The following is a 27,892-nucleotide window of genomic DNA, read 5'->3' as shown; positions in this document are numbered from 1 at the left end:
GGGGTGGGAGAGTGACAGACATGTTTAGAGAGGGAGAGTGACAGGCAGGTTTGAGGAAGGAGAGTGACAGACAGGTTTAGGGTGGGAGAGTGACAGACAGGTTTAGAGAGGGAGAGTGACAGGCAGGTTTGGGGAGGGAGAGTGACAGACAGGTTTGAGAAAGGAGAGTGACAGACAGGTTTGAGGAAGGAGAGTGACAGACAGGTTTGGGGTGGGAGAGTGACAGACAGGTTGAGGTGGGAGAGTGACAGACAGGTTGAGGTGGGAGAGTGACAGACAGGTTTAGGGTGGGAGAGTGACAGACAGGTTTGGGTTGGGAGAGTGACAGACAGGTTTGAGGTGGGAGAGTGACAGACAGGTTGAGGTGGGAGAGTGACAGACAGGTTTGGGGTGGGAGAGTGACAGACAGGTTTGAGGTGGGAGAGTGACAGACAGGTTTGAGGAAAGAGAGTGACAGACAGGTTTAGGGTGGGAGAGTGACAGACAGGTTTGGGTTGGGAGAGTGACAGACAGGTTTGAGGTGGGAGAGTGACAGACAGGTTTAGGGTGGGAGAGTGACAGACAGGTTTGAGGTGGGAGAGTGACAGACAGGTTTGAGGTGGGAGAGTGACAGACAGGTTGAGGTGGGAGAGTGACAGATAGGTTTGGGGTGGGAGAGTGACAGACAGGTTTGAGGTGGGAGAGTGACAGATAGGTTTGAGGAGGGAGAGTGACAGACAGGTTTGAGGAAGGAGAGTGACAGACAGGTTTGAGGAAAGAGAGTGACAGACAGGTTTGAGGAAGGAGAGTGACAGACAGGTTTAGGGTGGGAGAGTGACAGACAGGTTTAGGGTGGGAGAGTGACAGACAGGTTTAGGGTGGGAGAGTGACAGACAGGTTTAGGGTGGGAGAGTGACAGACAGGTTTAGGGTGGGAGAGTGACAGACAGGTTTGAGGTGGGAGAGTGACAGACAGGTTTGAGGTGGGAGAGTGACAGACAGGTTTGTGGAGGGAGAGTGACAGACAGGTTTGGGGTGGGAGAGTGACAGCCAGGTTTGGGGTGGGAGAGCGACAGCCAGGTTTAGGGTGGGAGAGTGACAGACATGTTTAGGGTGGGATAGTGACAGACAGGTTTGGGGTGGGAGAGTGACAGACAGGTTTGTGGAGGGAGAGTGACAGACAGGTTTGAGGAGGGAGAGTGACAGACAGGTTTGAGGAAGGAGAGTGACAGACAGGTTTAGGGTGGGAGAGTGACAGACAGGTTTAGGGTGGGAGAGTGACAGACAGGTTTGGGGTGGGAGAGTGACAGACAGGTTTAGGGTGGGAGAGTGACAGACAGGTTTAGGGTGGGAGAGTGACAGACAGGTTTGGGGTGGGAGAGTGACAGACAGGTTTAGGGTGGGAGAGTGACAGACAGGTTTGTGGAGGGAGAGTGACAGACAGGTTTGTGGAGGGAGAGTGACAGACAGGTTTGGTGTGGGAGAGTGACAGACAGGTTTGGTGTGGGAGAGTGACAGACAGGTTTGGGGTGGGAGAGTGACAGTAGGAGAGTGACAGACAGGTTTGGGGTGGGAGAGTGCCAGACAGGTTTGGGGTGGGACAGTGACAGACAGGTCGTCTGAGGCACCGGTTAGATGAGTCATACGTGAGTATTCAGCAGATAAGCATTTTCAGACTCTCTACTAACTTGTATTTACACTGTTGGCGACACCTATTTGTTATTTTGGTCTTTCAGCTAGGTTCATCTGTTGTAATATATACTTTTAATAATCCCATTTAGACTGGAAACCAAGCTAATTTGTTTCAAAGCTGTGGGATATTAAATACGGTATAGGCCTACCCAGTAACAATATTGTTTTATTAGGTTTTCTACAGAAAACAGAACAGGTGCACCTGAAATAGCATCTATTCCCTATAGAGTGTACCATACTTTTGTTTACCAGAGCCTGGTCGAAAATAGAGCACTTCTGCTCTAGGGAATAGGGTGCCATTTCAGTGTTTCACTTAACCTATTCAGTCGTACCTCAGTCTCCTTAGCTGTGACAGCTCTTCGGGCAGAAGAGGATGGACTACACACACAACCTGCACACTTTCTTCTGATTATCACGGGAGATATGAATCGTGTTGCCACGATGCCGTGACATGCTCAGACCAACTCATATGGATTCCTCAATTACCATGTTTGCCTAGGGATCCTAAACGCTTACTCATTACTTCTGCTTTGGCCTGACAAAAATAATTACCCAGCATGCCTTTGGGGCCGTGTCCCAAACGGCACCCTACTCCTGAATAGTGCACTATCGGCCCTGGACAGTAGTGCACTAAAGAGGGAACAGGGTGCCATTTGTGATGTAGTCTTGCTGTGATAATGTGTATCACACTGACTGACCCAGTGCTGATGTAGCCTTCCTCTTTTTAAGGTTTGCCTACATAAGTGTTAGTACAGTGTGCTGCTCATTATCCGAGTTAGAATTACAGAGATGCTAATTTCATTTGAAATGAAACACATTCATAAAAAACTGACGCTGACCATACTGACCCTACAGAAAATTTCACCCAGATTAATACATTGCATTTGCATTCCAATAAAGTACTTGTGATAATAAGTTGAATTTGCATTCCAATGCTGAATGGAAAATATATTTCCAATAAAGTACATGACATAAACTTACAAACTGAAAATGTTGTGTTTGCTGAAGTACAGACATTATGAAAATGTGTTTGAATTACATTGCAACACAATAAATGCATTTTTCAACACATTTGTGGAGTGTATTTACAGTAGTGGAATGTCATTCTCCCAATGCTGTGCGATAGACCATTCAATTAAGTAAACCGGAATTATTAACTCACATTAACTTTTGCATCACTCTGGGCATCATCAACATCATCCTAAAGACATGAAATAATTGTCTGCTGCTCCAAATCTCCCTGCAAACCAGTACAGTACAGTGCAGTACACAAACCAAATCAATTCATGCAGTACATGTCCATGTCTTGTCCTTCTCTGGGGGCTATGCCATGTCATGTTGGACTTTCTGACTCAATGTTGTCACATGATCTCTGCGATAGATGCTCTTCCCAATCATAATGAGCGGCCCGTCTCGTCCTTGGGTCCTGACAGCGTAATAACGGTATGATTGTGAAGAACCTCGTCATCGATAACGAGCTGTGTGCAGAGCCTAATGAGCCCCATGTAAATGAGAATGGAGACACACACGCCAAAGCAGCAGGCACACACGCACACACACACACACACACACACTGACATTGGGCCACTCCAGGCAGCTGAAAGTGCCAGTCAATATCCCAGCGGTAATCATGCTGTCCCGCTCACTCAGCTACTCAGTGTGTGTGTGTGTGTGTGTGTGTGTGTGTGTGTGTGCGCACATGACCTACGAGTCTAAACAGACTCTAGATCAGATCCTTTCAAGAGTCCCCGGTCGCATGGGGCCGGAAAAAAATGGACATCAGTGGCCTGGTGTCATCGCAAAGGCTACCCAGACGTGCCCTCTGACGCTTTCGCCTTGTCCCCCTCCCTCTCGCCTCCCGCCTGTGTGTCACGTACTCCGTGTCACATCGAGGAGCGCATCTCCCAGGAACAACTAGCAGAGAGGCACTTCTGGAGCTGCAAGATGAAAACACCAGATTACAGAAGCACGCACACTTGCACGTACACACACACACACACACACATCTAAACTGCAGACCTGTCAGCTGCTTCAGCTTTGACCACACAAACACAGAGCAAGAGATCATCTCCACAGAAGTCCAGCGAATGTAGAAATAGATAGAGATGAGGATGCTCCCAAAACATAATCTGAAAACTGATTCAAAAGCATTGCATTAACTGTGGAGTTTGATGTCGTAGTTCCAGACACTCCAATGAAGAAAATACAGAGACGGGGATTGAATCAAAAGTGCATTGTTGACAACGTAGTGCACTGGCAATTTCCCTGACGTTCGCTGAAATCACATTCACGGTAAATGCTCAAGCGTAAATTACTAGGACAGTTTGCTTGTCAGCAATGCACATTTGATTAATTCCCAGCCCACATAGAGCTACTATGTTAGTATGGGTAGGAATTGGTCCTTCAAGTTAGTTGTAAGTGGGAACATTGTACAGCCCTGCCTTCCAGATAATTCCAGAAGGTTCCACGTGGATAACATCAGTAGATTGGGAGGCAATGCGAAAGACAGCAGTGTTCTATTGCAATGCTTCATGAGCAAGGGTAGCCGGGCCTGATTCTGACTCTAACCTGCTCTGAAGTGTCCTACCCCCAGGCTGAGCACTCCCTCTCTCTGTGTGTCTGTGTGTGTCTGCGTTTCCTAGGTATTCTCCGGAATCTTCACCGCCGAGATGGTGTTAAAGATTATCGCTCTGGACCCCTACTACTATTTCCAGCAAGGTTGGAACATATTTGACAGCATCATCGTGTGCCTCAGCCTCATGGAGCTGGGCCTGTCCGATGTGGAGGGACTGTCCGTTCTCCGATCCTTCAGACTGGTATTTAAGCATTAAGCATGTCGCCCCTCCGGCCTATCTGTCTCTCTGTGTGCTGTCTGTGTGTTAGTAGATGATGTTAGTCTGGATATAAGTGTTGCTGACTGCAATGTTTGACAGTGTGACTGGTTAGCTCGCCCTCCCGATGCTAATGTACGAATACTGTAAATCCCCTTAACTGTGAAATTGGCAAGTCCTTCTCAACAGTTACTAAGAGGCTATTCTCATTAACGAACATTTAAGGAGAAGCAGCTCGATGAGATTTCAATTTACATTATATGTGCATAAACTTTTCAAATTACATGACACTATTGCTCTGCACCTCCAAATTTACCGTAAATACCAGTATCACAGTTGCCACTAGCCAGTAAGCTTGCAAACTATTCAACAATGCAAGCAACTTTTCCTCTAAAACATGTTAGCTACACTCTTAAATAATGCAACTACATCGTACTACACTCTTAAATCATGTTTTACATTTAACCTTTATTTAACTAGGCAAGTCAGTTAAGAACAAATTCTTATTTGTTGGCCTACCCCGGCCAAACCCGGACGACGCTGGGCCAATTGTGCGCCGCCCTATGGGACTCCCAATCACGGCCAGATTTGTACACACAATAACACAGCTATCTATGCTAGCTAGTAACGTTAGCATATCAAACATGAACGTTTACCACAGGAGGTTGGTGTTACCTTAATTGGGGAGGATGGGCTCGTGGTAAAGGCTGGAGTGGAATTAGTGGAATGGTATCAAATACATCAAACACATGGTTTCCATTTGCTCTGTTCCAGGCATTATTATGAGCCGTCCTCCCTTCAGCAGCCTCCACTGACATTTACACCTTTCATATGAATATAAAAATACGTTTCAGCATATTAAAGGTTATTTTAGAACAAACCAGGCATTTTATCAATATCATAGAAGTTATTATATGAGGTAAATGCAAAATTTAGACTGAAAACGTTGATAATTTCCCTGGTGAGTTGATCAGATTCTTGCTGCATTCTTCTTGCCTGGAAGGTGGCTCACCATTGTTGAACTTTCCTTTCTTAAAGCTACGGAAATAATTTCAGAGTGTAACAGGCTGTAACTGCAATTTCAGGTGACAACTCAATAAAACAAATCTATAATATAATGAAAATATATAGATTCAAGCTGTTTCAAAAACACTGCTCTGCTATTAGTATTTTTGCTGTATGAATGTTGGGCTCAACGAGACAATTCTGTTTATACTGCCAGGCTTAGAAGGGTGCAAATGTTGTGCGCGACCTCCGGAGGTATCGTTCGAGACGTGAAAAATACGCAAGTTAACATTACAGTTATGTCTCTCAAAAATCGAGACCTCTCGAGAATCTTGTGGAATTCTCCATAATTCTCGTCAACGAGAATAGACCCTAAACCAGCCTGATTTACTTAACCCCTTCTTAGTACATAATTCCATTGACACAATTATTTCAATTGTAGCCAGTAGCCACTTCTTTATTTATTCACTTTTAAAGGTTTAAAGTTAAAGATGCGTATAGGATAAAGTAAAATAAAAAACAACGTGGAAGAATACATTTATCATGCATTTCTAAGTCTTTTGATTCAACTTCTAGATAACATACATTTTTAAAACACACACATATTGACCATGTCTCAGATAACGAACAAACAGCGGATCTCACTATCCCATCTCCCCTCTCCCCCCTCCCACAGCTAAGGGTGTTCAAGCTGGCCAAGTCATGGCCCACCCTCAACACGCTCATCAAGATCATCGGCAACTCGGTGGGCGCTCTGGGAAACCTGACCCTGGTCCTAGCCATCATAGTCTTCATCTTTGCTGTGGTGGGCATGCAGCTGTTCGGCAAGAATTACCAGGACTGCGTATGTAAGATCTCCAAGGACTGTACGCTGCCACGCTGGCACATGAAGGACTTCTTCCACTCGTTCCTCATCGTGTTCCGGGTGCTGTGTGGCGAGTGGATCGAGACCATGTGGGACTGTATGGAGGTGGCAGGGCAGCCTCTCTGCCTCCTAGTCTTCATGCAGGTCATGGTGATCGGGAACCTGGTGGTAAGTCATTCTTCCACTGTCAGTCTCTTGGGTAGTGTGGGCAGTAAGGTCCATGTTTTGGTTGACTTTTGAATGCACCACCAAAGTGCGTGCGGCCTCTATATTTTGTGTGATTTTAGTGCTTAGAGGCTACTCAAATGTTAAATTAACGTGTGTAATCCTGTCCTAAAATTGTGAAATTCGGGATTACATTTATTAAGCTGAACATTTACCTCTGCTATTTACGTCAATTTAGCTCAGTTTTGAGCAGGACACAAGCGTGGTTCATTCATGTCTCTGTCACGAGCCCACTGTGGTGCTGGGGGTTGGCTGGGAGAAGGGGTGGGGGTGAGTGCCTCCTCTAGCTCTCTGCCCTTCCACTTTATCCCCTTCCTGCCAATGGCTTCTATATCTGCCATGGTTGGAGCTTTTGGAAGGGTGGGCAGGGGTGTATGGGGGTTTGTGTGGCTGGGAGGAGATGGAGGGGCGAGCTAATCTCCATGAATTGTTTTGGTAGCAGAATGACAACATGACCCTGACAGTGGCCCTTGTTGAACGCCCCACCGTCCACCACTTGGTCCAGAGCTGCAGGGGGTCGGGGGAAGGGAGTACGTTAAAACAATCCCCCTTCCCCATAAAGCTCAGACGCATCCCCTATGGGGCACGATTCAGTTTCACGAAGATGCCTGCCTGTTAGTGGCTTGCCATGTTAGCCTTGACAAAAAGAACACACAGGGAAGAATTGTTGAAATGTCACACAGTACTGTTTTGTGACCATCAGAAATGAATCAGGTTTTACGGTCCTGCTCCCTATAGACTTTATAGATGCAACAGGTTCCCTTGGGCATGTATAGTAATTAAAAGACACCCCTAACATCCCATATCATCCTATAATGAAGCTGTTTATTGATTGGTCAAGACTGGTAGTGCTGAACTGTGGGCCAGGTCAGGTGGTCAGCTGTTGAAACTGACAGTAATAATGAAGGAAACAGGATCCTGGGCCCCAGCTGGTCTAGATACCGTTTGTCAAAGAAGCCTATGCAGTGTTTTTGAGCTGTGTTGCATGGTTGCATGTCGTGACGCTTCAGTAGTTTAGCTAGGTTATGGGGATATCTGCACACTTCCAAGACTTCCTTGACTGTATTTCTGTTCTCTCTCTCTCTCACACACACACACACACACACACACACACACACACACACACACACACACACACACACACACACACACACCACACACACACACACTCTTTGTCCTGGCAGACGTAATGCCATGTCCTTAAGGATGTCATGGGTGAGGGGTTTTCCACACTAACTGACATGTAGACAGGTGTTGTAGTTTACACTGGCGTTACTGCATAAGTCTCCTACTGTATGTGTTACAGTAGGATTGTTGAAATACAAAATGTCTCATGATTCCTGTGCGGGAGGTGAACTTACATTCTTGCCACTGCCGGTGTCCTACCACAACCCACTGAGAAAACAAATTAGAGACTAAATGGGTAGACAAACTCTACTATATGGAGTGGTACACAGCCTTGCCAGTTACACTTTCTACCCACAGTATCCTCTCTGTCCTCAGTGCTCCAGTACATGCTGCAGTACTGTTCTAATCCGCGGGGCAGGCAAGCGATGAAGTCGCAATTACCCAGCCTGCCCCCGCTAATATTATCTTTCACTGCGGGGTCGCCCCAGTCCCTGAGTCAAGTCAGTCAAGTCAGTGCCTGTCATTTGCTTACACACTTGTGTTAGAGGCCTCCTCCCTCTCCTCCTCTCTTCTCCCTCCTCCATCCCTCCTTCCCACTCCACCTCCTCTTCTCTCTCTCCCTCCTCCTGCGTCCCCTGTCTTGTTTATTTTGGCTGAGCAGTCAAAGGAAGTCGTTGAGACTGAGCTCTGCCTGGGCTGCGAGACGCCGTGTTGTGTAAAATAACATGGCTGCCGATGTCGCGTCGGAATATTAACAAGGCTGACAAAATGTCTGATGTGGGACGGCGTGTTAACGGATCCAGATGCATGACTAAGCATTATTATGATTGCATAGCATCATGGGATAAATAGGGGAGATACATTTGATACTTAATTAATTGATAATGCCCTCAAAGCCTGTGATGGAGAATATTTTGACACGGGTGTTGTTAGCATCTCGGGCCAGCAAACCGTGCCAATATATCCTCCAAACACTAGCTTTGTGGTCATTATCACTTTTATACAACGGGTTACCAACATATTTAAATAATGATTAACATATTTTCATTAAAAAAAGTTATTTTGATGAATTTATTCATACTAATTTATCCATCCAAGAGATATAGTCCCAACGCAAATCTAGGGTTGCTACCAAGCTGTCTGGATCATTCATGCTATCAGTTAGGTTGCCAGAGACGTGACCCAGTCGAGATGGCTTTTTGTTCTAAATCTATGGACTCAACCCAGTCGTTTGTTCTAAATGTTTTGTTGCCATGCTGCCTGGCAATATTCTTATCCCTTGCTTGCTAGCTAGCCAACTATGGCTTTTTCACGGTTTTGTGGAGAGACGGACCAAGGCGCAGCGTGCTCTGAGTTCCACATATTTTATTTTGTGAAATTTACAAAAACAAAAGGAAACAAACAACTAACCGTAACATCAGCGGTGCTACATGCACTAACTCAAAACAAGATCCCACAAAACACAGTGGGGAAATGGCTGCCTAAATATGATCCCCAATCAGAGACAATGATAAACAGCTGCCTCTGATTGGGAACCATACTAGGCCATCATAGAAATAAAACACCTAGATAGAAACACCACCCCTAGTCACACCCCGACCTAACCAAAACAGAGAATTAAAAGGCTCTCTATGGTCAGGGCGTGACAGGCTTACAGTCAGGTCAAACAGTGTAGCAAAAATAACAGCAAAGTAGCTGCATTTGTGTTTGTTTAAGCTGTTTTCTGGTGATGTTTTTTTGGGATACATCCATAACAATGAGCTAATGATGCACAATTTCAACTGGCATAGAAAATGTGCTCTCTTGTCTGGACACTGTTCAGCGGAGGTAGCCAACTACACAGCTAACACAATCACTTAAAACTGTAGCTAGAAAGATTGCAAACTACCTGCATTTCATTTCATTTCACCTGTTTTTCTATTGACGTATTTGGATATATCCATAAAAATGATGCTGATTCATGATTTTGACTGTCTAAGAAAATATGTCTGTCTAGTTGCAAAGGTCGAAGAGACAGACAGCAAGGTTTATACAAATCTCGGCTGTTGAAAAGCAAATGTTAGTCTAAAAGAAATGTGAGATAACGTCTAGATGCTTTTAACTGTGGAGGTCAAGTGTATAAATTGCCTGGTTGGGCTGATGAGACAGTGGATTGTGCAGTGAGATGGAACCGTAAATAGGCATTTCAACGTCATAGCCTAACATAGGTAACTTTTGGAATAGACACAGGCTGGAACGCCTTTTTAACCAATCAACATCCAGGATAAGACCCACCTATTGTATAATATTCCTATGAGCTTGCCTTAGAGTTGTTTGTGTTTGTATATATGGGGTACCATCTCTGTCAGTGTTTTAATTTAAACTGAAGAAATGTTTTCATGTCACAGTGTTATTATGTGAAACTAGCACAATGAATTAATATTCTATGAAAGCATAAAGGGGCAGGTATTCAGATGTAGGATCTTAATTTGATCACCTTGTTGCAGGAGAACTTGTAGTTGCAGGAGAACTTGTAGTGTATTTCAAGTAAAACAAATTAAAACTTGATTTTCCCTTACAAAAAATGTATCAACCCCTACAAAAATGTCCTGTTGCTGCAGGATTATTTTCCTACTGTAGCACACTGGCTCAAATTAAGATCCTATAGTATAGTGGCCATTTTTGTCTTGACATCAAAGTTGACGTCACTCGTGATGATGTCTGGTTCTAAGAACTTAAAACATTGAACTTATTTCCCCATTGGGATAAACACATTTAGTGATTATAAACAATATTATGATTTCTTAGTATGTTATTAACAACGTCAGAAGACATGAATCATCCTAAGGTTAATTAGAAAATGAGCACTCTTCTAGGTATCCAGATCTGGCCTCGAGAGAGCTTTTCGCTCTGCTCCCTGTTGTCTCAAGTGTTCTGAACCTAACACTCCCCTCTCCTGCATGGTACTCTGTGTACTCGAGTGGACCAATAAGAGCCATCCAATAGCTCCCCTGTCTGAGCTTGTCCCTCCACACACTGGGGGGAGAGAGAAAGAGACCGAAAGAGAGAGAGTGAAAGAGAGAAGGGGGGGCTATGAATCCTAGCCATCCATGGCGATAGCATTCTCTAATCTGTTCTGTGAATCCTGTGAATGCAGTGTTTGTATGTGCAGCACAAACACAGGTCATTACGCCACCGCCTGCCACTCTCATTCCCGGCAACAACCTTCAGAAGCAGGCTGCCTGGAGAGTCTAGAGAGTCTCTCCTCTGTCCAGGAAGCTTACCAGCGTAACCCTACTCCCCTGATCTCTACTGTAGGTGGGCCGGGGCCAGTAAGTTCAGGTTTACTGTGTGGTCTTGGCTTGGGGGACTTAGTGGATAGTTATCTCTTTTAATCAGCCCTTTTCATCTCAGTGGCCGTGTTACTTTGCCAGCCCTGTACCTCTCGTCCCTTCCGTGTCTGACATGAGATGGGCCGTCAGTCAACGGAGATGTGTGTGTGTGTGTGTGTGTGTGTGTGTGTGTGTGTGTGTGTGTGTGTGTGTGTGTGTGTGTGTGTGTGTGTGTGTGTGTGTCAGACCATGGACAAGACCTGCATGGGTCTGGGTCAGATTGCTCTCAATCTTTCAGCCTGGCTGGGTCATGGCATCATTGCCAATCAGGTGCAGGTTGGTTTTCTCTTTGCATCACAGAAATAAGACATTCATCATTACGCAACTGTTTAATTCTATATGGATTCCGTACATGGAATGTAGAGGTAATCCTTGTTGTTAACAAGATAGCCTCAACTTGATATAATCCATTGAGTAGACAAAACATTAAGAACTCTTCCATGACATAGACTGACCAGGTGCATCCAGGTGAAAGATATGATCCGTTATTGATATCACTTGTTAAATCCACTTCAATCAGTGTAGATGAAGGGGAGGAGACAGGTTTAAGAAGGATTTTTAAGCCTTAAGACAGTTGAGACATGGATTGTGTTTGTGTGGCATTCCGAGAGTGAATGGGAAAGACAAAAGATTTAAGTGCCTTTGAATGGGGTATGGTAGTAGGTGCCAGGCAAACCGGTTTGAGTGTCAAGAACGGCAACGCTTCTGGGTTTTTCATGCTCAACAGTTTCCCGTGTGTATCAAGAATGGTCCACCACCCAAAGGACATCCAGCCAACTGCAGGCCAGTGGTCGGAAATGGGTAATTGATGAGGACAATGGAGGCTGACATGAATTGTGCAGAGCAACAGATGGGCTACAGTTAGCCAACTGACAGTCCAGTACAACATTGGTGTCCAAAGACCCATAAAAGAATGCACAACTCTTTGTACCTTGACACAAATGGGGTATGGCAGCCGACCACCTTCTACTTCTTTCAGCAAAAAAATAAGAAACTGTGGTTGCAGTGAGCTAAGGAACGAAAACACTGGACACTAAATCATTTGAAAACATTTCCTGGTCTGATGAATCGCGGTTCCTGCTGTTTCACGCTGATGGGACAGTACTAAGATGGCGCCGAAGAACATGGCTGATGTTTTACATTCTCCCGATCAATTGTACAATTTTGTTATTTTTTTTGCATTTTCGTAACATATTTAACTTATTGTGTACATAATGTTTCTGCTACCATCTCTTATTGTCACGTTCGTCGTAAGGAGACCAAGGCGCAGCGTGCGTAGAGTTCCACATAGTTTAATAAATGAAACTCACCAAACAAAACAATAAAGCACAAACGAAACGTTAGTTGCGTGTTCACAGGCAACTAACCAAAAAACAAAATCCCACAAAAACCCAGTGGGAAAAGGCTGCCTAAATATGATCCCCAATCAGAGACAACGAAAGACAGCTGCCTCTGATTGGGAACCATATCAGGGCAACATAGAAATACATAATCTAGATTGCCCACCCAAATCACACCCTGACCTAAGCAAATAGAGAAATAAAAAGGCTCTCTACGGTCAGGGCGTGACACTTATAACCGAAAATAACTTCTGGACATCAAAAAAGTGATTACTCACCACGGACTGGAAGAAACTTTTTCCTTTAACGAGTCCGACGAGAAGGATATCCTGCTTTCACTGGAACAGGCCCAGATCCATGTCTTTTGCGTGAAGAAAAGACGCCGGAAAAGGGACGCAGATCGGGGATCCTTCTGAGAAGCTGGAGGCGAGCGAGTAAACTCCCAATGCCTTCCATTCTCCTTGATAACGTGCAATCGTTAGAAAATAAAATTGATGCCCTACTATTAAGATTATCCTACCATGTGACATCCTATGTTTCACTGAGATGTGGCTGAACAAAGAAACGGACAATATAGAGCTGGCGGGATTTTCCATGCACCGGCAGAACAGAGACGCTACCTCTGGTAAGACGAGGGGTGGGGGTGTGTGTCTTTTTCTCAATAACAGATGGTGTGTGATGTCTAATATTAAAGAAGTCTCGGAGGTATTGCTCGCCTGAGGTAGAGTACCTTATGATAAATTGTCAACCACACTATCTACCAAGAGAGTTCTCATCTGTATTATTCGTAGCCGTCTATTTACCACCACAAAGCGAAGCTGGCAGTAAGACCGCTCTCAACCAACTCTATAAGGCCATAAGCAAAGAATAAAATGTACACCCAGAAGCGGCGCTTCTAGTGGCCAGGGACTTTAATGCAGGCAAACTTAAATCAGTTTTACCAAATTTTTACCAGCATGTCATATGTGCAACCAGGGGGAAAAAAATCCTAGACCACCTTTACTCCACACACAGAGATGCATACAAAGCTCTCCCCCACCCTCCATTTGGCAAATCTGACCAAAATTCTATCCTCCTGATTCCTGCTTCCAAGCAAAAACTAAAGCAGGAAGTACCAGTGACTCTCTAAATACAGAACTGGTCAGATGACGCAGATGCTACACTACAGGACTGTTTTGCTAGCACAGACTGGAATATATTCCGGGATTCATCCAATGGCATTGAGGAATACAACACTTCAGTCATTGACTTCATCATTAAGTGCATTTTTGACGACGTCGTCCCCACAGTGACTGTACGTACATATCCCAACCAGAAGCCATGTATTACATGCAACATCCGCACTCAGCTAAAGGCTAGAGCTGCCGTTTTCAAGGAGCGGGAGACTAATCCGGACGCTTATAAGAAATCCCGCTATGCCCTCAGATGAACCATCAAGCAAGCAAAGCGTCAATACAGGATGAAGATTGAATCCTACTACACCAGCTCTGACTCTCGTTGGATGTGGCAGGGCTTGAAAACTATTACGGACTACAGAGGGAAACCCAGATGCGAGCTGCCCAGTGAAGTGAGCCTACCAGATGAGCTAAACGCTTTTTATGCTCGCTTCGAGGCAAGCAACACTGAAACATGCATGAGAGCACCAACTGTTCTGGATGACTGTGTGATAACGCTCTCCGTAGTCGATGTGAACAAAACCTTTAAACAGGTCAACATTCACAAAGCCGCTGGGCCAGACAGATAACCAGGACGTGTACTCAAAGCATGCGTAGACCAAATGTCAAGTGTCTTCACTGACATTTTCAACCTCTCCCTGACCGAGTCTGTAATACCTGCCTAAATGATTACCGCCCCGTGGCACTCACGTCGGTAGCCATGAAGTGCTTCGAAAGGCTGGTCATGGCTCATATCAACAGCATCCTCCCAGACACCCGAGACCCACTCCAATTCGCATACCGCCCAACAGATCCTCAGATTACGCAATCTCAATCACACTCCACACCGCCCTGGACAAAAGGAACACCTATGTGAGAATGCTGTTCATCGACTACAGCTCAGCGTTCAACACCATAGTGCCCACGAAGCACATCACTAAGCTATGGACTCTGGGACTAAACACCTCCCTCTGCAACTGGATCCTGGACTCCCTGATGGGCCACCCCCAGGTGGTAAGAGTAGGCAACAATACGTCTGCCACGCTGATCCTTAATACTGGGGCCCCTCAGGGGTGTGTACTTAGTCCCCTCCTGTATTCCTTGTTCACCCACAACTGTGTGGCCAAATACGACTCCAACACCATCATTAAGTGTGCTGATGACACAACAGTGATAGGCCTGATCACCGACAATGATGAGAAGGCCTATAGGGAGGAGGTCAGAGAACTGGCAGTGTGGTGCAAGGACAATAATCTCTCCCTCAATGTGAGCAAGACAAAGGAGCTGATCGTGGACTATAGGAAAAGGCAGGCCGAACAGGCCCCCATTAACAATCAACGGGGCTGTAGTGGAGCGGGTTGAGAGTTTCAAGTTCCTTGGTGTCCACATCACCAATGAACTATCATGGTCCAAACATACCAAGACAGTCGTGAAGAGGGCACGACAAAACCTTTTCACCCTCAGGAGACTGAAAAGATTTGGCATGGGCCCCCAGATTCTCAAAAGGTTCTACAGCTGCACCATCGAGAGCATCCTGACTGGTTGCATCACCGCCTGGTTTGGCAACTGCTCGGTATCTGACCTTAATTCGCTACAGAGGGTAGTGTGAACGGCCCAGTACATCACCGGGGCCAAGCTTCCTGCCATCCAGGACCTATATAATAGGCGGTGTCAGAGGAAAGCCCATAAAATTGACAGAGACTCCAGTCACCCAAGTTATAGACTGTTTTCTCTGCTACCGCACAGTAAGCGGTACCGGAGCTCCAAGTCTAGGACCAAAAGGCTCCTCAACAGCTTCCACCCCCAAGCCATTAGACTGCTGAACAATTCATAAAAATAGCCACCCCACAATTTACATTGACACCCCCCCCCCACCCCCCTTGTATGCTGCTGCTACTCGCTGTTTGTTTGTTACCTATGCATAGTCACTCCGCCCACACCTACATGTTCAAATTACCTCAACTAGCCTGTACCCCTGCACACTGACTCGGTACCGGTGCCTCCTCTATATAGCCTCGTTATTGTTATTCTGTTACTTTTTATTATTACTTTTTATTTTTGCCTACTTGGTAAATATTTTATTTTTCTTGAACTGCACTGTTGGTTAAGTTGCATTCGGCGCATGTGGCAAATAAAGTTTGATTTGATTAGAGTGTGGAGAAAACCACGAGTACATGCATCCATCATGCCGCATGTCAACATTAAAGGCTGGTGGTGTGATGGTGTGGGGTATGTTTTCAAGGCACACATTGGGCCCCTTGATAAAAGTGGAGCAGCATTTGAATGCCACAGGATATCTGAACATCATTGCCAATCATGTGCATCCTTTCATAGCAACAGTGTATCGATTTACAAATTGGTTTTGCACAAGACTAGGATTGTCTAGGTTCCACAAACATGACAGTGAATTCAGTTTACTGCAGTGGCCTGCCCAGTTACCAGATCTCAATCTAATTGAGCATCTGTGGGATGATATGGAACGAGTTATTTGGAGTAGAGATACTGTTGCAGGCGTCAAATTTCAAAGGGTTTAGGGTACGTTTAGGCATTAACTCCACGTTTTTAAGGTCAGGGTTAAATGTAGGCATTAACTCCACGTTTTTAAGGTCAGGGTTAAATGTAGGCATTAACTCCACGTTTTTAAGGTCAGGGTTAAATGTAGGCATTAACTCCACGTTTTTAAGGTCAGGGTTATATGTAGGCATTAACTCCAAATTGTTCTAGTAAGGGTTAAGGTTTGGGAAAGGCTTAAAACAAAAATCTCAAAAACAACTTTCTATTGCCGGATTTAAACTTGCGACCTTTGGAATCAGAGGCAGATGCTTACGTCCATCCTCTTCAACAATGCCCTAGCAATACCGAAACCGCCTTGAAGGTAACAATGCTCACTGTTTGTTGCCCCTAGTGGACGATTTCCACGTCATCTCCCAACACCGAATACTGACTTGTGTCACGGGTGACCTGGCTGCTACTTTATGTATGTGTTCGTGACTCCAGTGTCTATTTTTAAAGCTCCATGTCAGGTGGTGCCCTTCCATTGGACCATGGCCCTGTGTAACTTAACTATGCCAGGTGTTAATACCCAGGCACAACTGGCAGCAGTTAGCACCTCACTAACTGTGTATCAACCAGGAGCTCACCACGGTACAGCACTCTCGTTCCAGATTCCTCTTCTGATACTCCCATACACACAAGCTTCCGATGGCAATAGTTTCAGGGGATTTATTGTTGTTGTTTGGTTTTGATCCAAGTACAATACAATAGAGTAGAAACAGCCCTCACCAAATAATTCCCCAATTTGAATTAGAATGTAACTACTGTGAGAATGTACTGCCAGTGTAGTCTCACGACAGTCAAATCAAATAACACAGTGGTTTAATGCATACTAACAAATAAAGCTTTGAAAATCATTTAGCAAAAGGTATTTGAATAACTTTGAACCTGAATCATGTGTCTCAAATCACCCCTTAGGGGGGCTAGCCACAGGCTAAGACTGGTTCTAACTGTAACCGTATGAGTCATAGGAGAACTAGCCATGTTTTTAGGAGGTTTTGGGTTAGAAAGGGTTGTGTTAATCAGTGAGAATGTGGGCCACACTGTCCTGAGGCTTATGCCTTCCACCATTCATGTGATTTATCCGCACAAAAATGCTCTCATTTTGCATGGATGGGCAATGTAACCACGCAGGGTGTGAAGGTTAGTGTGTGCGTGGGTGTGCGTGCGTGTGCTTGGGTGTGCGTGCGTGTGCATTTGGTTGCAGTTTCATATTCAGTTGCCACAACAGTCTTTGCTTGGATACAGACGACAGTGTTTCGGACTATTTTTTGGACTCGGGAGCAGATTCAAATGTCAAGTCAAATGTCAAACGTCAAATTTTATCAAACACAATATTGAGATTTCGTTTGGCAAGATATCCTAAAATGTCTGTGGTCAAAGGTGTTGGTTGGTCGTACTTGGATGACTCATGGCTATTGGCTAGACAGTGTCTGGATCTAGATGACTGGAAGTATGAGTTGATGAAATACCAATCAACAGTGCATGAAAGTCAACCCTTTTGGTATTTTGCCCTTGACATTTTGCTGTTTCTCCTCTCTGTCAAGATGTCACTAGCTATGGAGAGAGTGGGAGGCATGAAAACAATATTTGCTCCAATTCTGTTGGTTGTAAGGCTTTATATCATATACATAAGAGAACACAGAGGCTTTTACTAAGTTGACAAAGGGTGTGTGTGTGTGTGTGTGTGTGTGTGTGTGTGTGTGTGTGTGCGTGTGCGCGGGTGTGTGTGCTGGGCCTGTAGAGACAATGGTCTATTTATAGTGAGTAGTCAACTCATGTTGCTCCCCACCTAGAGCCAGGGTAGGTATGCAGCTATTTAGCTATGCAGAACAGATGACACTATGACCCCAGAGCTACCTGCTCAGTGAGCTCATACTAATCTGACCTCATCCAAGATGGCCGCCCAGGCCCACTACTGACTTCAGAGTTGCCGGACCACTGATACACTGTCAGATATTTGTTATTCCCATAATGGTAAAGGTTGAGAGTAGAGTAATATGACACTAGACCTGTGGTTATAGGAGCATTTTCTACATTGAGCGCATGCTTCACTATACATTGATGTACTTGGTGAAGGTAAACAGACCGTGTTGAGAATGAGAGTGGGACAGGGAGAGGAGGAGGGGGTGAGGACTGGCGAAGGGTATGGGATATTATTAAAGCACTAATTAAATGTCCCATGTCTGCGTCTAAGCAGGGTTAGGATGTAAATCTCCTGGTGGCCTGGACCCAGGTGGTGGCTGTGGTGGCTGGGACTGGGGTGATGGCTGGGACTGGGTGGTCTAGACCAGGTGGTGGCTGGGACTGGGGTGATGGCTGGGACTGGGTGGTCTAGACCCAGGTGGTGGCTGTGGAGGTGGCTGGGACTGGGTGGTCTAGACCCAGGTGGTGGCTGTGGAGGTGGCTGGGACTGGGACTGGGTGGTCTAGACCCAGGTGGTGGCTGTGGTGGCTGGGACTGTGGTGATGGCTGGGACTGGGTGGTCTAGACCCAGGTGGTGGCTGTGGAGGTGGCTGGGACTGGGTGGTCTAGACCCAGGTGGTGGCTGTGGAGGTGGCTGGGACTGGGTGGTCTAGACCCAGGTGGTGGCTGTGGAGGTGGCTGGGACTGGGACTGGGTGGTCTAGACCCAGGTGGTGGCTGTGGTGGCTGGGACTGTGGTGATGGCTGGGACTGGGACTGGGTGGTCTAGACCCAGGTGGTGGCTGGGACTGGGGTGATGGCTGGGACTGGGTGGTCTAGACCGAGGTGGTGTCTGTAGTGGCTGGGACTGGGGTGATGGCTGGGACTGGGTGGTCTAGACCAGGTGGTGGATGTGGTGGCTGTGACTGGGATGGATAGGAGATGCCTGGTTTAGTTTGGTCACCCAGATGCTGGGTCTTAATACTAATACGGTATTATAATACCCACTGGGTGCTGCAGACTGGACACTAATGAACATGGATCAAGGCACGTTCACCTATTTTTAGGTCTTAGAACGCACATGTGTGTATCGGTGGGGGAGGACGTGAGGAGACGATGGTGGGGGGGACGTGAGGAGACGATGGTGGGGGAGGACGTGAGGAGACGATGGTGGGGGAGGACGTGAGGAGACGATGGTGGGGGAGGACGTGAGGAGACGATGGTGGGGGAGGACGTGAGGAGGAGATGGTGGGGGGGACGTGAGGAGACGATGGTGGGGGAGGACGTGAGGAGACGATGGTGGGGGAGGACGTGAGGAGACAATGGTGGGGGAGGACGTGAGGAGACGATGGTGGGGGAGGACGTGAGGAGACGATGGTGGGGGAGGACGTGAGGAGACGATGGTGGGGTAGAACGTGAAGAGGAGATGATGGGGGAGGACGTGAGGAGGAGATGGTGGGGAGGACTTGAGGAGACAATGGTGGGGGAGGACGTGAGGAGGAGATGGTGTGGTAGGACGTGAGGAGACGATGGTGGGGGAGGACTTGAGGAGGAGATGGTGGGGGAGGCCGTGAGGAGGAGATGGTGGGGGAGGATGTGAAGAGGGGATGGTGGGGGAGGACGTGAGGAGGAGATGGTGGGGAGGACGTGAGGAGACGATGGTGGGGGAGGACGTGAGGAGACGATGGTGGGGTAGAACGTGAGGAGGGGATGATGGGGGAGGACGTGAGGAGGGGATGGTGGGGGAGGACGTGAGGAGGGGATGATGGGGGAGGACGTGGGGAGGGGATGGTGGGGGAGGACGTGAGGAGACGATGGTGGGGGAGGACGTGAAGAGACGATGGTGGGGGAGGACGTGAGGAGGAGATGGTGGGGAGGACGTGAGGAGACGATGGTGGGGGAGGACGTGAGGAGGGGATGGTGGGGGAGGACGTGAGGAGACGATGGTGGGGGAGGACGTGAGGAGGAGATGGTGGAGGAGATGGTGGGGGAGGACTTGAGGAGACAATGGTGGGGGAGGACGTGAGGAGGAGATGGTGTGGTAGGACGTGAGGAGACGATGGTGGGGGAGGACTTGAGGAGGAGATGGTGGGGGAGGCCGTGAGGAGGAGATGGTGGGGGAGGATGTGAAGAGGGGATGGTGGGGGAGGACGTGAGGAGGAGATGGTGGGGAGGACGTGAGGAGACGATGGTGGGGGAGGACGTGAGGAGACGATGGTGGGGTAGAACGTGAGGAGGGGATGATGGGGGAGGACGTGAGGAGGGGATGGTGGGGGAGGACGTGAGGAGGGGATGATGGGGGAGGACGTGGGGAGGGGATGGTGGGGGAGGACGTGAGGAGACGATGGTGGGGGAGGACGTGAAGAGACGATGGTGGGGGAGGACGTGAGGAGGAGATGGTGGGGAGGACGTGAGGAGACGATGGTGGGGGAGGACGTGAGGAGGGGATGGTGGGGGAGGACGTGAGGAGACGATGGTGGGGGAGGACGTGAGGAGGAGATGGTGGGGGAGGACGTGAGGAGACGATGGTGGGGGAGGACGTGAGGAGACGATGGTGGGGTAGGACGTGAGGAAGAGATGGTGGGGTAGACCGTGAGGAGGAGATGGTGGGGAGGACGTGAGGAGACGATGGTGGGGGAGGACGTGAGGAGGGGATGGTGGGGGAGGACGTGAGGAGACGATGGTGGGGGAGGACGTGAGGAGGAGATGGTGGGGGAGGACGTGAGGAGACGATGGTGGGGGAGGACGTGAGGAGACGATGGTGGGGTAGGACGTGAGGAGGAGATGGTGGGGTAGGACGTGAGGAGGAGATGGTGGGGGAGGACGTGAGGTTGTGTATGTGTGTAACTTCCTAAGGTTGAGAAGCTCGTTGTCAAGAGATAGCTAGCATTTTAGACATAATACGTGTCAAATCCCCAGAATTGTATTTGGTTTAATTAATTCCAAAGAACTCAAAAATGTTGAATCTTGAAAAACAAAACAGCACTGTTTAATGAAAGCTTAAAATAAAGCTTTAAGGCGAAGATGTCTTGCTTATAATTCTGAGGTCTATTTATGTCCCTCTCTGTCTTTAGGAGCCATGTTATTCACACTACACATTTCTACCAATCAGAGGCGTATGAATCAAGCTAAATGGCATCGTTAACTATCATGGGCGCTTAATGTTTTCTCAGTGCATCATTTCATTATAAAAAGCCTCAAGTGGACTGGAAGAGTTGTCTTTATGGTTCACTGGGCACCTTTATTGACTGCTGTGTGTTTTGTGGCAGGCTTGGGCACTAGACTCTCCTCCACTACGTTTATTGTTACCTAATAAAACTGAATTTACTCTCCTCTCTTCTCCAAACAAAGACACCGACACAAATATACAATCATAACACTACTGAGCCAAACTGAGCTGTGCTGGGCTGACCTGGTAATGTATATGTTAAGCAAATATCAGAGCCAGCATAGCATGGTTCGGGTTGGTAGTTGTAATATGAAAATGCTATTGGAGAAGTATAACCCCTCTCTCCATTCTAATATTGCCACTACCAACACTATACAATAGACACATTAGATTGTGTTATCCTTTATCCAAGCCCTAGCTGGATTATGCAAAACAATCGAGGCAGACAAGTTTAAAACCAGAACATAGAACATGCACAGAAAGTAGGCTGCATCACTCACCACATGACATGAGACTGACTCAAAGGCTCCTATTTTGTCACGTGTAGCCAGGGCCGTCCCCTAAAGTGACATGTGAAATGTCAGTCCTGTGTCTAAACAGGTGAAGTGTCAGTCCTGTGTCTAAACAGGTAAAATGTCAGTCCTGTGACTAAACAGGTAATATGTCAGTCTTGTGACTAAACAGGTAAAATGTCAGTCCTGTGTCTAAACAGGTAATATGTCAGTCCTGTGTCGAAACAGGTAATATGTCAGTCTTGTGACTAAACAGGTAAAATGTCAGTCCTGTGTCTAAACAGGTTCAACCCAGAGTCATCTGTGAGGTAAGCAGCGGCTTGTAACTCTATCATATTGGCGAGGTTCACGAGGATTGCGCCAACCTTTGCCCGCTTAAGCTACACCCCCCCCACCTCCCCCACACACACACACACTACACATGCTGTACACACACACACAACCATACACACACACACAAACACGCACAGCACACATGCCTGTGTGTGTGACCGTCAAGGCCTTCTGTGCCCTGTGTCTCGGAGTAGACACAGATGCCCTAGGCGCCCTGAGTCACACTGCTCCAGAGTCGGTGTGGACTGTAGCCACAAGTGTGTGTAATGCAATAAGCATTGCATGAATGATATAGAAAGAACGTGACCACAACATCCAGAGGGATGTGTCCCCAAAAAAGGATGGGATATGGTTAGTGCTGTGACACACACATTATTCACTGTCATGTGGCAGAATGATAATGATAATGTTCATGTTTTCTGTTATGAAAAGTTTTTCTGAATTTGTTTGAGCTCATTGATTATTCTAAATTATATGGGGAGTTGTTTCAGAGAGAGAGAGAGAGAGAGAGAGAGAGAGGAGAGAGAGAGAGAGAGAGAGAGAGAGAGAGAGAGAGAGAGAGAGAGAGAGAGAGAGAGAGAGAGAGAGAGAGAGAGAGAGAGAGAGAGAGAGAGAGAGAGAGAGGAGAAGAGAGAGAGAGAGAGGAGAGAGAGAGAGAGAGAGAGAGAGAGAGAGAGAGAGAGAGAGAGAGAGAGAGAGCCACCGTGTCTTATGACCGAAAAGAGCTTCTTGATATCAGGGCAGCGATAACTCACCCCATACTGGAGAGATTCTTCAACGAGTCGGATGGAAAGGATTTACTCCAGATACCCGACTAGGCCCTCATCCCCGTCATTCGCAGGAGGAAAAGACGGAGGTATCATGGACGACGGTCCGGGTGCCTTGTAAGGATCCGTCGCCGAGAGGGTAATCTACCTTTACCATCGGTCCTCTTAGCCAATTTACAATCAATCGATAACAAAATAGACTAACTACGAGCACGTATATCCAACCAACGGGACATTAAAAACTGTAATATCTTGTGTTTCACCGAGTTGTGGCTGAACGACGACATGAATAACATACAGCTGGCCGGTCTTAAGCTTTTTCGGCAGGATAGAACACCGGCCTCTGGTAAGACAAGGTGCGGCGGCCTATGCATATTTGTAAACAACAGCTGGTCCACGAAATCTAAGGAAGTCTTTCGGTTTTGCTCGCCTGAGGTAGAGTATCTCATGATAAGCTGTAGACCACACTATTTACAAAGAAAGTTAACATCAATATTTTTCATAGCTGTCTATATACCACCGCAGAGCGATGCTGGCACTAAGACTGCACTCAATGAGCTGTATACGGCCATAAGCAAACAGGAAAATGCTCATCCGGAGACGGCGCTCCTAGTGGTTGGGGACTTTGATGCAGGGAAACTCAAATCAGTTTTACCTCATTTCTATCAGCATGTGAAATGTGCAACCAGAGGGAAAAAACTCTAGACCACCTATACTCCACACAAAGAGACACGTACAAAGCTCCCCCCCCCCCCCCCCCCTCCATTTGGCAAATCTGACCATAATTCTTTCCTCCTGATTCCTGCTTACAAGCAAAAACTAAAGCAGGAAGCACCAGTGACTCGGTCAATAAGAAAGTGGTCAGATGAAACAGATGCTAAGCTACTGGAACATGTTCCGGGATTCTTCCGATGGTATTGAGGAGTACACCACACCTGTCACTGGCTTCATCAATAAGTGCATCGACGACGTCGTCCCCAGTGACCGTATGTACATACCCCAACCAGAAGCCATGGATTACAGGCAACATCCACACTGAGCTAAAGGGTAGAGCTGCCGCTTTCAAGGAGCAGGACTCTAACCTGGAAGCCTATAAGAAATCTCGCTATGCCCTCCAAACCATCAAACAAGCAAAGCGTCAATACAGGACTAAGATTGAATCGTACTACACCAGCTGACGCTCATCGGATGTGGCAGGGCTTGCAAACTATTACAGACTACAAAGGGAAGCACAGCCACGAGCTGCCCAGTGACACAAACCTATCAGACGAGCTAAATTACTTCTATGCTCACTTCGAGGCAAGTAACACTGAAACATGCATGAAAGCGCCAGCTGTTATGGACGACTGTGTGATCACGCTCTCAGTAGCTGATGTGAGTAAGACAATTAAAACAAGTCAACATTCACAAGGCCGCAGGGCCAGACGGATAACCAGAACGTGTACTCCGAGCATGCACTGACCAACTGGAAAGTGTCTTCACTGACATTTTCAACCTGTCCCTGACTGAGTCTGTAATACCAACATGTTTCAAGCAGACCACCATAGTCCCTGTGCCCAAGAACACTAAGGTAACCTGCCTAAATGACTACCGACCTGTAGCACTTACATCTGTAGCCATGAAGTGCTTTGAAAGGCTGGTCATGGCTCACATCAACACCATTATCCCAGAAACTGTAGACACACTCCAATTTGTATATCGCCCCAACAGATCCACAGATGATGCAATCTCTATTGCACTCAACACTGCCCTTTCCCACCTGGACAAAAGGAACACCTATGTGAGAATGCTATTCATTGACTACAGCTCAGAGTTCAACACCATAGTGCCCTCAAAGCTCATCACTAAGCCAAGGACCCTGGGACTAAACAACTCCAACAACTGGATCCTGGACTTCCTGACAGGCCGCCCCCAGGTGGTAAGGGTAGGTAAAACACATCTGCTGATCCTCAACACGTGGGCCACTCAGGGGTGTGTGCTCAGTCCCCTCCTGTACTCCCTGTTCACTTATGACTGCATGGCCAGGCATGACTCCAACACCATCATCAAGTTTGCTGATCACAGACAACGATGAGGCAGCCTATAGGGAGGAGGTCAGAGACCTGGTGGTGTGGTGCCAGGACAACAACCTCTCCCTCAACGTGATCAAGACAAAGGAGATGATTGTGGACTACAGGAAAAGGAGCAGAGCACGCCCCAATTCTCATCGACGGGGCTGTAGTGGAACAAGTTGAGAGCTTCAAGTTCCTTGGTGTCCACATCACCAACAAACTATCATGGTCCAAACACACTAAGACAGTCGATTCCCCCTCAGGAGACTTAAAAGATTTGGCATCGGTACTCAGATCCTCAAAAGGTTCTACAGCTGCACCATCAAGAGCATCCTGACTGGTTGCATCACCGCCTGGCTGTGGCAACTGCTTGGCCTCCGACCGGAAGGCACTACAGAGGGTGGTACATACAGCCCTGTACATCACTGGGGCCAAGCTTCCTGCCATCCAGCACCTCTGTATCAGGCGATGTCAGAGGAAGACCCTAAAAATTGTCAAAGACTGTAGCCACCCTAGTCATAGACTGTTATCTCTGCTACCGCATGGCAAGCGGTACCGGAGCGCTAAGTAGAGGTCCAAAAGCCTTTTTAACAGCTTCTACCCCCAAGCCATAAGACTCCTGAACAGCTAATCAAATGGCTTCCCAGACCCCTATTTTACGCTGCTGCTACTCTCTGTTTATAATCTATGCATAGTCACTTTAACTCTACCTACATGTACATATTACCTCAACTAACCGGTGCCCCCGCATATTGACTCTATACCGGTACCCCCTGTATATAGACTCGCTTGTTTACTGTTGCTGTTTAATTATTTGTTACTTTAATTTTATATTTTATATTTTGATTTGGAAGAGGGCTAGTGAGCTTTAGCTTGGTGGCTTGTTACTCAACAGATGGCCAATTCTGAGAAACATTGATACAAAAGAAAGATACAAGTCATAAGTCTTTATAGTCTGACAACCTTAAATATTCTGCCTTGGTATATATCAGGGTTATTGAAGGTCTTCCTAACATATCTTTGTAACATAATCCAGTCAAAGTGTTTTGTGGTGGGTAAGCATGAATGACTGCACACTGTGATGAGCGATTTAGTTCAGGTTATATTTATGCTGCCCTGGGTCTGAGAGGAAAGCAGACATGCCCTGGTTCTCAGAGAGGGAAGCAGAGAGGCCCTGGGTCTCAGAGAGGGAAGCAGACAGGCACTAGGTTTCAGAGAAGGAAGCAGACAGGCCCTGGGTCTCAGAGAAGGAAGCAGGGTGGCCCTGGGTCTCAGAGAGGGAAGCAGACAGGCCCGGGATCTCAGACAGGGAAGCAGACAGGCCCGGGATCTCAGACAGGCCCTGGGTCTCAGAGAGGGTAGAAGGCAGGCAGGCATGGGCTACACTCTTAGAAAGGTAAGGTCTCCCCATAGGAGAACCCTTTGAAAAATCATTTTTGGTTCCAAGAAGAACTCTTTTAGTTCCTGGGAAAACCCCTTTGGAACCCTTTCCACAGAGTTCTACCTGGAACCAGAAAGGGTTCTACCCAAAAAGGGTTCTCCTTTGGGGACAGCCATAGAACCCTCTTAGGTTCTAGATAGCACTTTTTTTCTAATAGTGTTGAATGCTGCCTCCTTAGGGAGCTATGGGGCTACACTGCTGCCTTGTCATTCAGGCCTTAGCACCTCCAAGGCCCCGACGGCTACCCCAACATATCTATTTTCTTTGTATTCTTGCCTAGTCCTGAGCTAACCTCTTCTGATGCATGGTCCTTGCTTGGTTCGTTCTGTTTCTTTGCCCCAATACAGCAAATAAGTGGTTTGGTTTGAGCCCCAGTTTGTTGTTATACAGAATGTTTCAGGGTCTATATATACATGGGTCTATGTATACATGTACCTGTAATCTGGAGCCGGTTAGCTAATTCAAACTTTTTTTGCGTCGGGCAGGGGCGGACTGGCCATCTGGCATTTCTGGCAAATGCCATATGGGCTGGTCCATTTTTAGCCCAGTGGGCATGTCTAACTATTTAGTTTTTTGCAAAATTATCCTTATTTGGCTAATAATGGGGGCCTCAAGGAAAAAAATGGTCCGGTGTGTTAGAAATGCCAGGGCCGATTACTGGTCCTAGTCCACCCCTGGCATCAGGGACCCCTCATAATATCAGAACACAACTCCTGCTTAAAGGAAAATTCCACCCAAGAACTATCTTTTGGTATTTTCTTAATTAGTCCATTGTTGATGCATCATATTGGGATGATTTCTGTACTTTGAAAGTTACATATCTTGAAAACTTGATTGCTGACAAGCTTAACATTTTGGGACTATGTCAACAATGGACTAATGAAATAAATACCAAAATATTGTTTTTGTGTGGAGTTTTCCTTTAAGAATGCCATATGAATAGCATACAAGCAGTTTTACTATGACTTCTGCATTGTGAAGGCCCCTCTCAGAGATAATGTTTTTGCGTCTTTAAAGCTAATTCCGTGCAATTCTAATTTGATGATGGTGTAGAGAAAAACATTTGCCGTTTGAGAGCTTAAATTACAGTGCATTTATGTTCAAAACATTATTTCTGGGGAATACCATTGTGTAGTACTGCTTTGGGAACTACTGATCGAGAGCAAATGCCGGACCAAATCGAAACTAATTGGTACAATCTGACTAAACGAGTTGGGCTCAGGTGGGATGGGACTCCCAACATTTTGTAATCCTTGATTGATGAATGCATCACGGTTTTCGTGCCTTCCCCCGGTGATCTGTGAGGCTGTGTGGGTGTGCATGTGCTGCAATTTTAGAGCGTTTGTGGGTTGAGGTCTTCATTTGGCGAGATTGCCTCTGGTCTCGAACAGTGTCAGGGGTCCAAGGTTGCAGGCTGGAGAAAGGGGAGGGGCTCCGTTCATATTGAAATGTTTCAGGTTTTTATGCGACGTGCAGAAGTAGAGTGAAATGCCTTTCTTGCATGCTCTAAACCAAGCAATGCAGTAATCAATATCAATGTAGCACTAAAAATAATATAAGGTAGAACAAAAAC

At 46.8% G+C, this 27,892-nt stretch overlaps 1 protein-coding gene across 1 annotated transcript in view; it reads left to right on the top strand.

The window, feature by feature from the left end:
* scn5lab (sodium channel, voltage gated, type V-like, alpha b) overlaps window positions 1–27,892 on the top strand; it is a 190,623-nt gene that overhangs the window by 102,677 nt on the left and 60,054 nt on the right. Inside the window, exons 15-16 of the mRNA XM_082970748.1 lie at window positions 4,313–4,486; window positions 6,183–6,539. Of these exons, the coding sequence (XP_082826874.1) occupies window positions 4,313–4,486; window positions 6,183–6,539 (531 nt within the window). The remainder of the gene's footprint in view (window positions 1–4,312; window positions 4,487–6,182; window positions 6,540–27,892) is intronic.

The sequence above is a fragment of the Salmo salar genome, chromosome 29, assembly GCF_965601325.2.
Source record: "Salmo salar chromosome 29, fSalSal1, whole genome shotgun sequence".
Taxonomy (NCBI): domain Eukaryota; kingdom Metazoa; phylum Chordata; class Actinopteri; order Salmoniformes; family Salmonidae; genus Salmo; species Salmo salar.
Note: the sequence above shows the minus strand (reverse complement) of the source record. Positions and strands in the feature narration are given on the sequence as shown.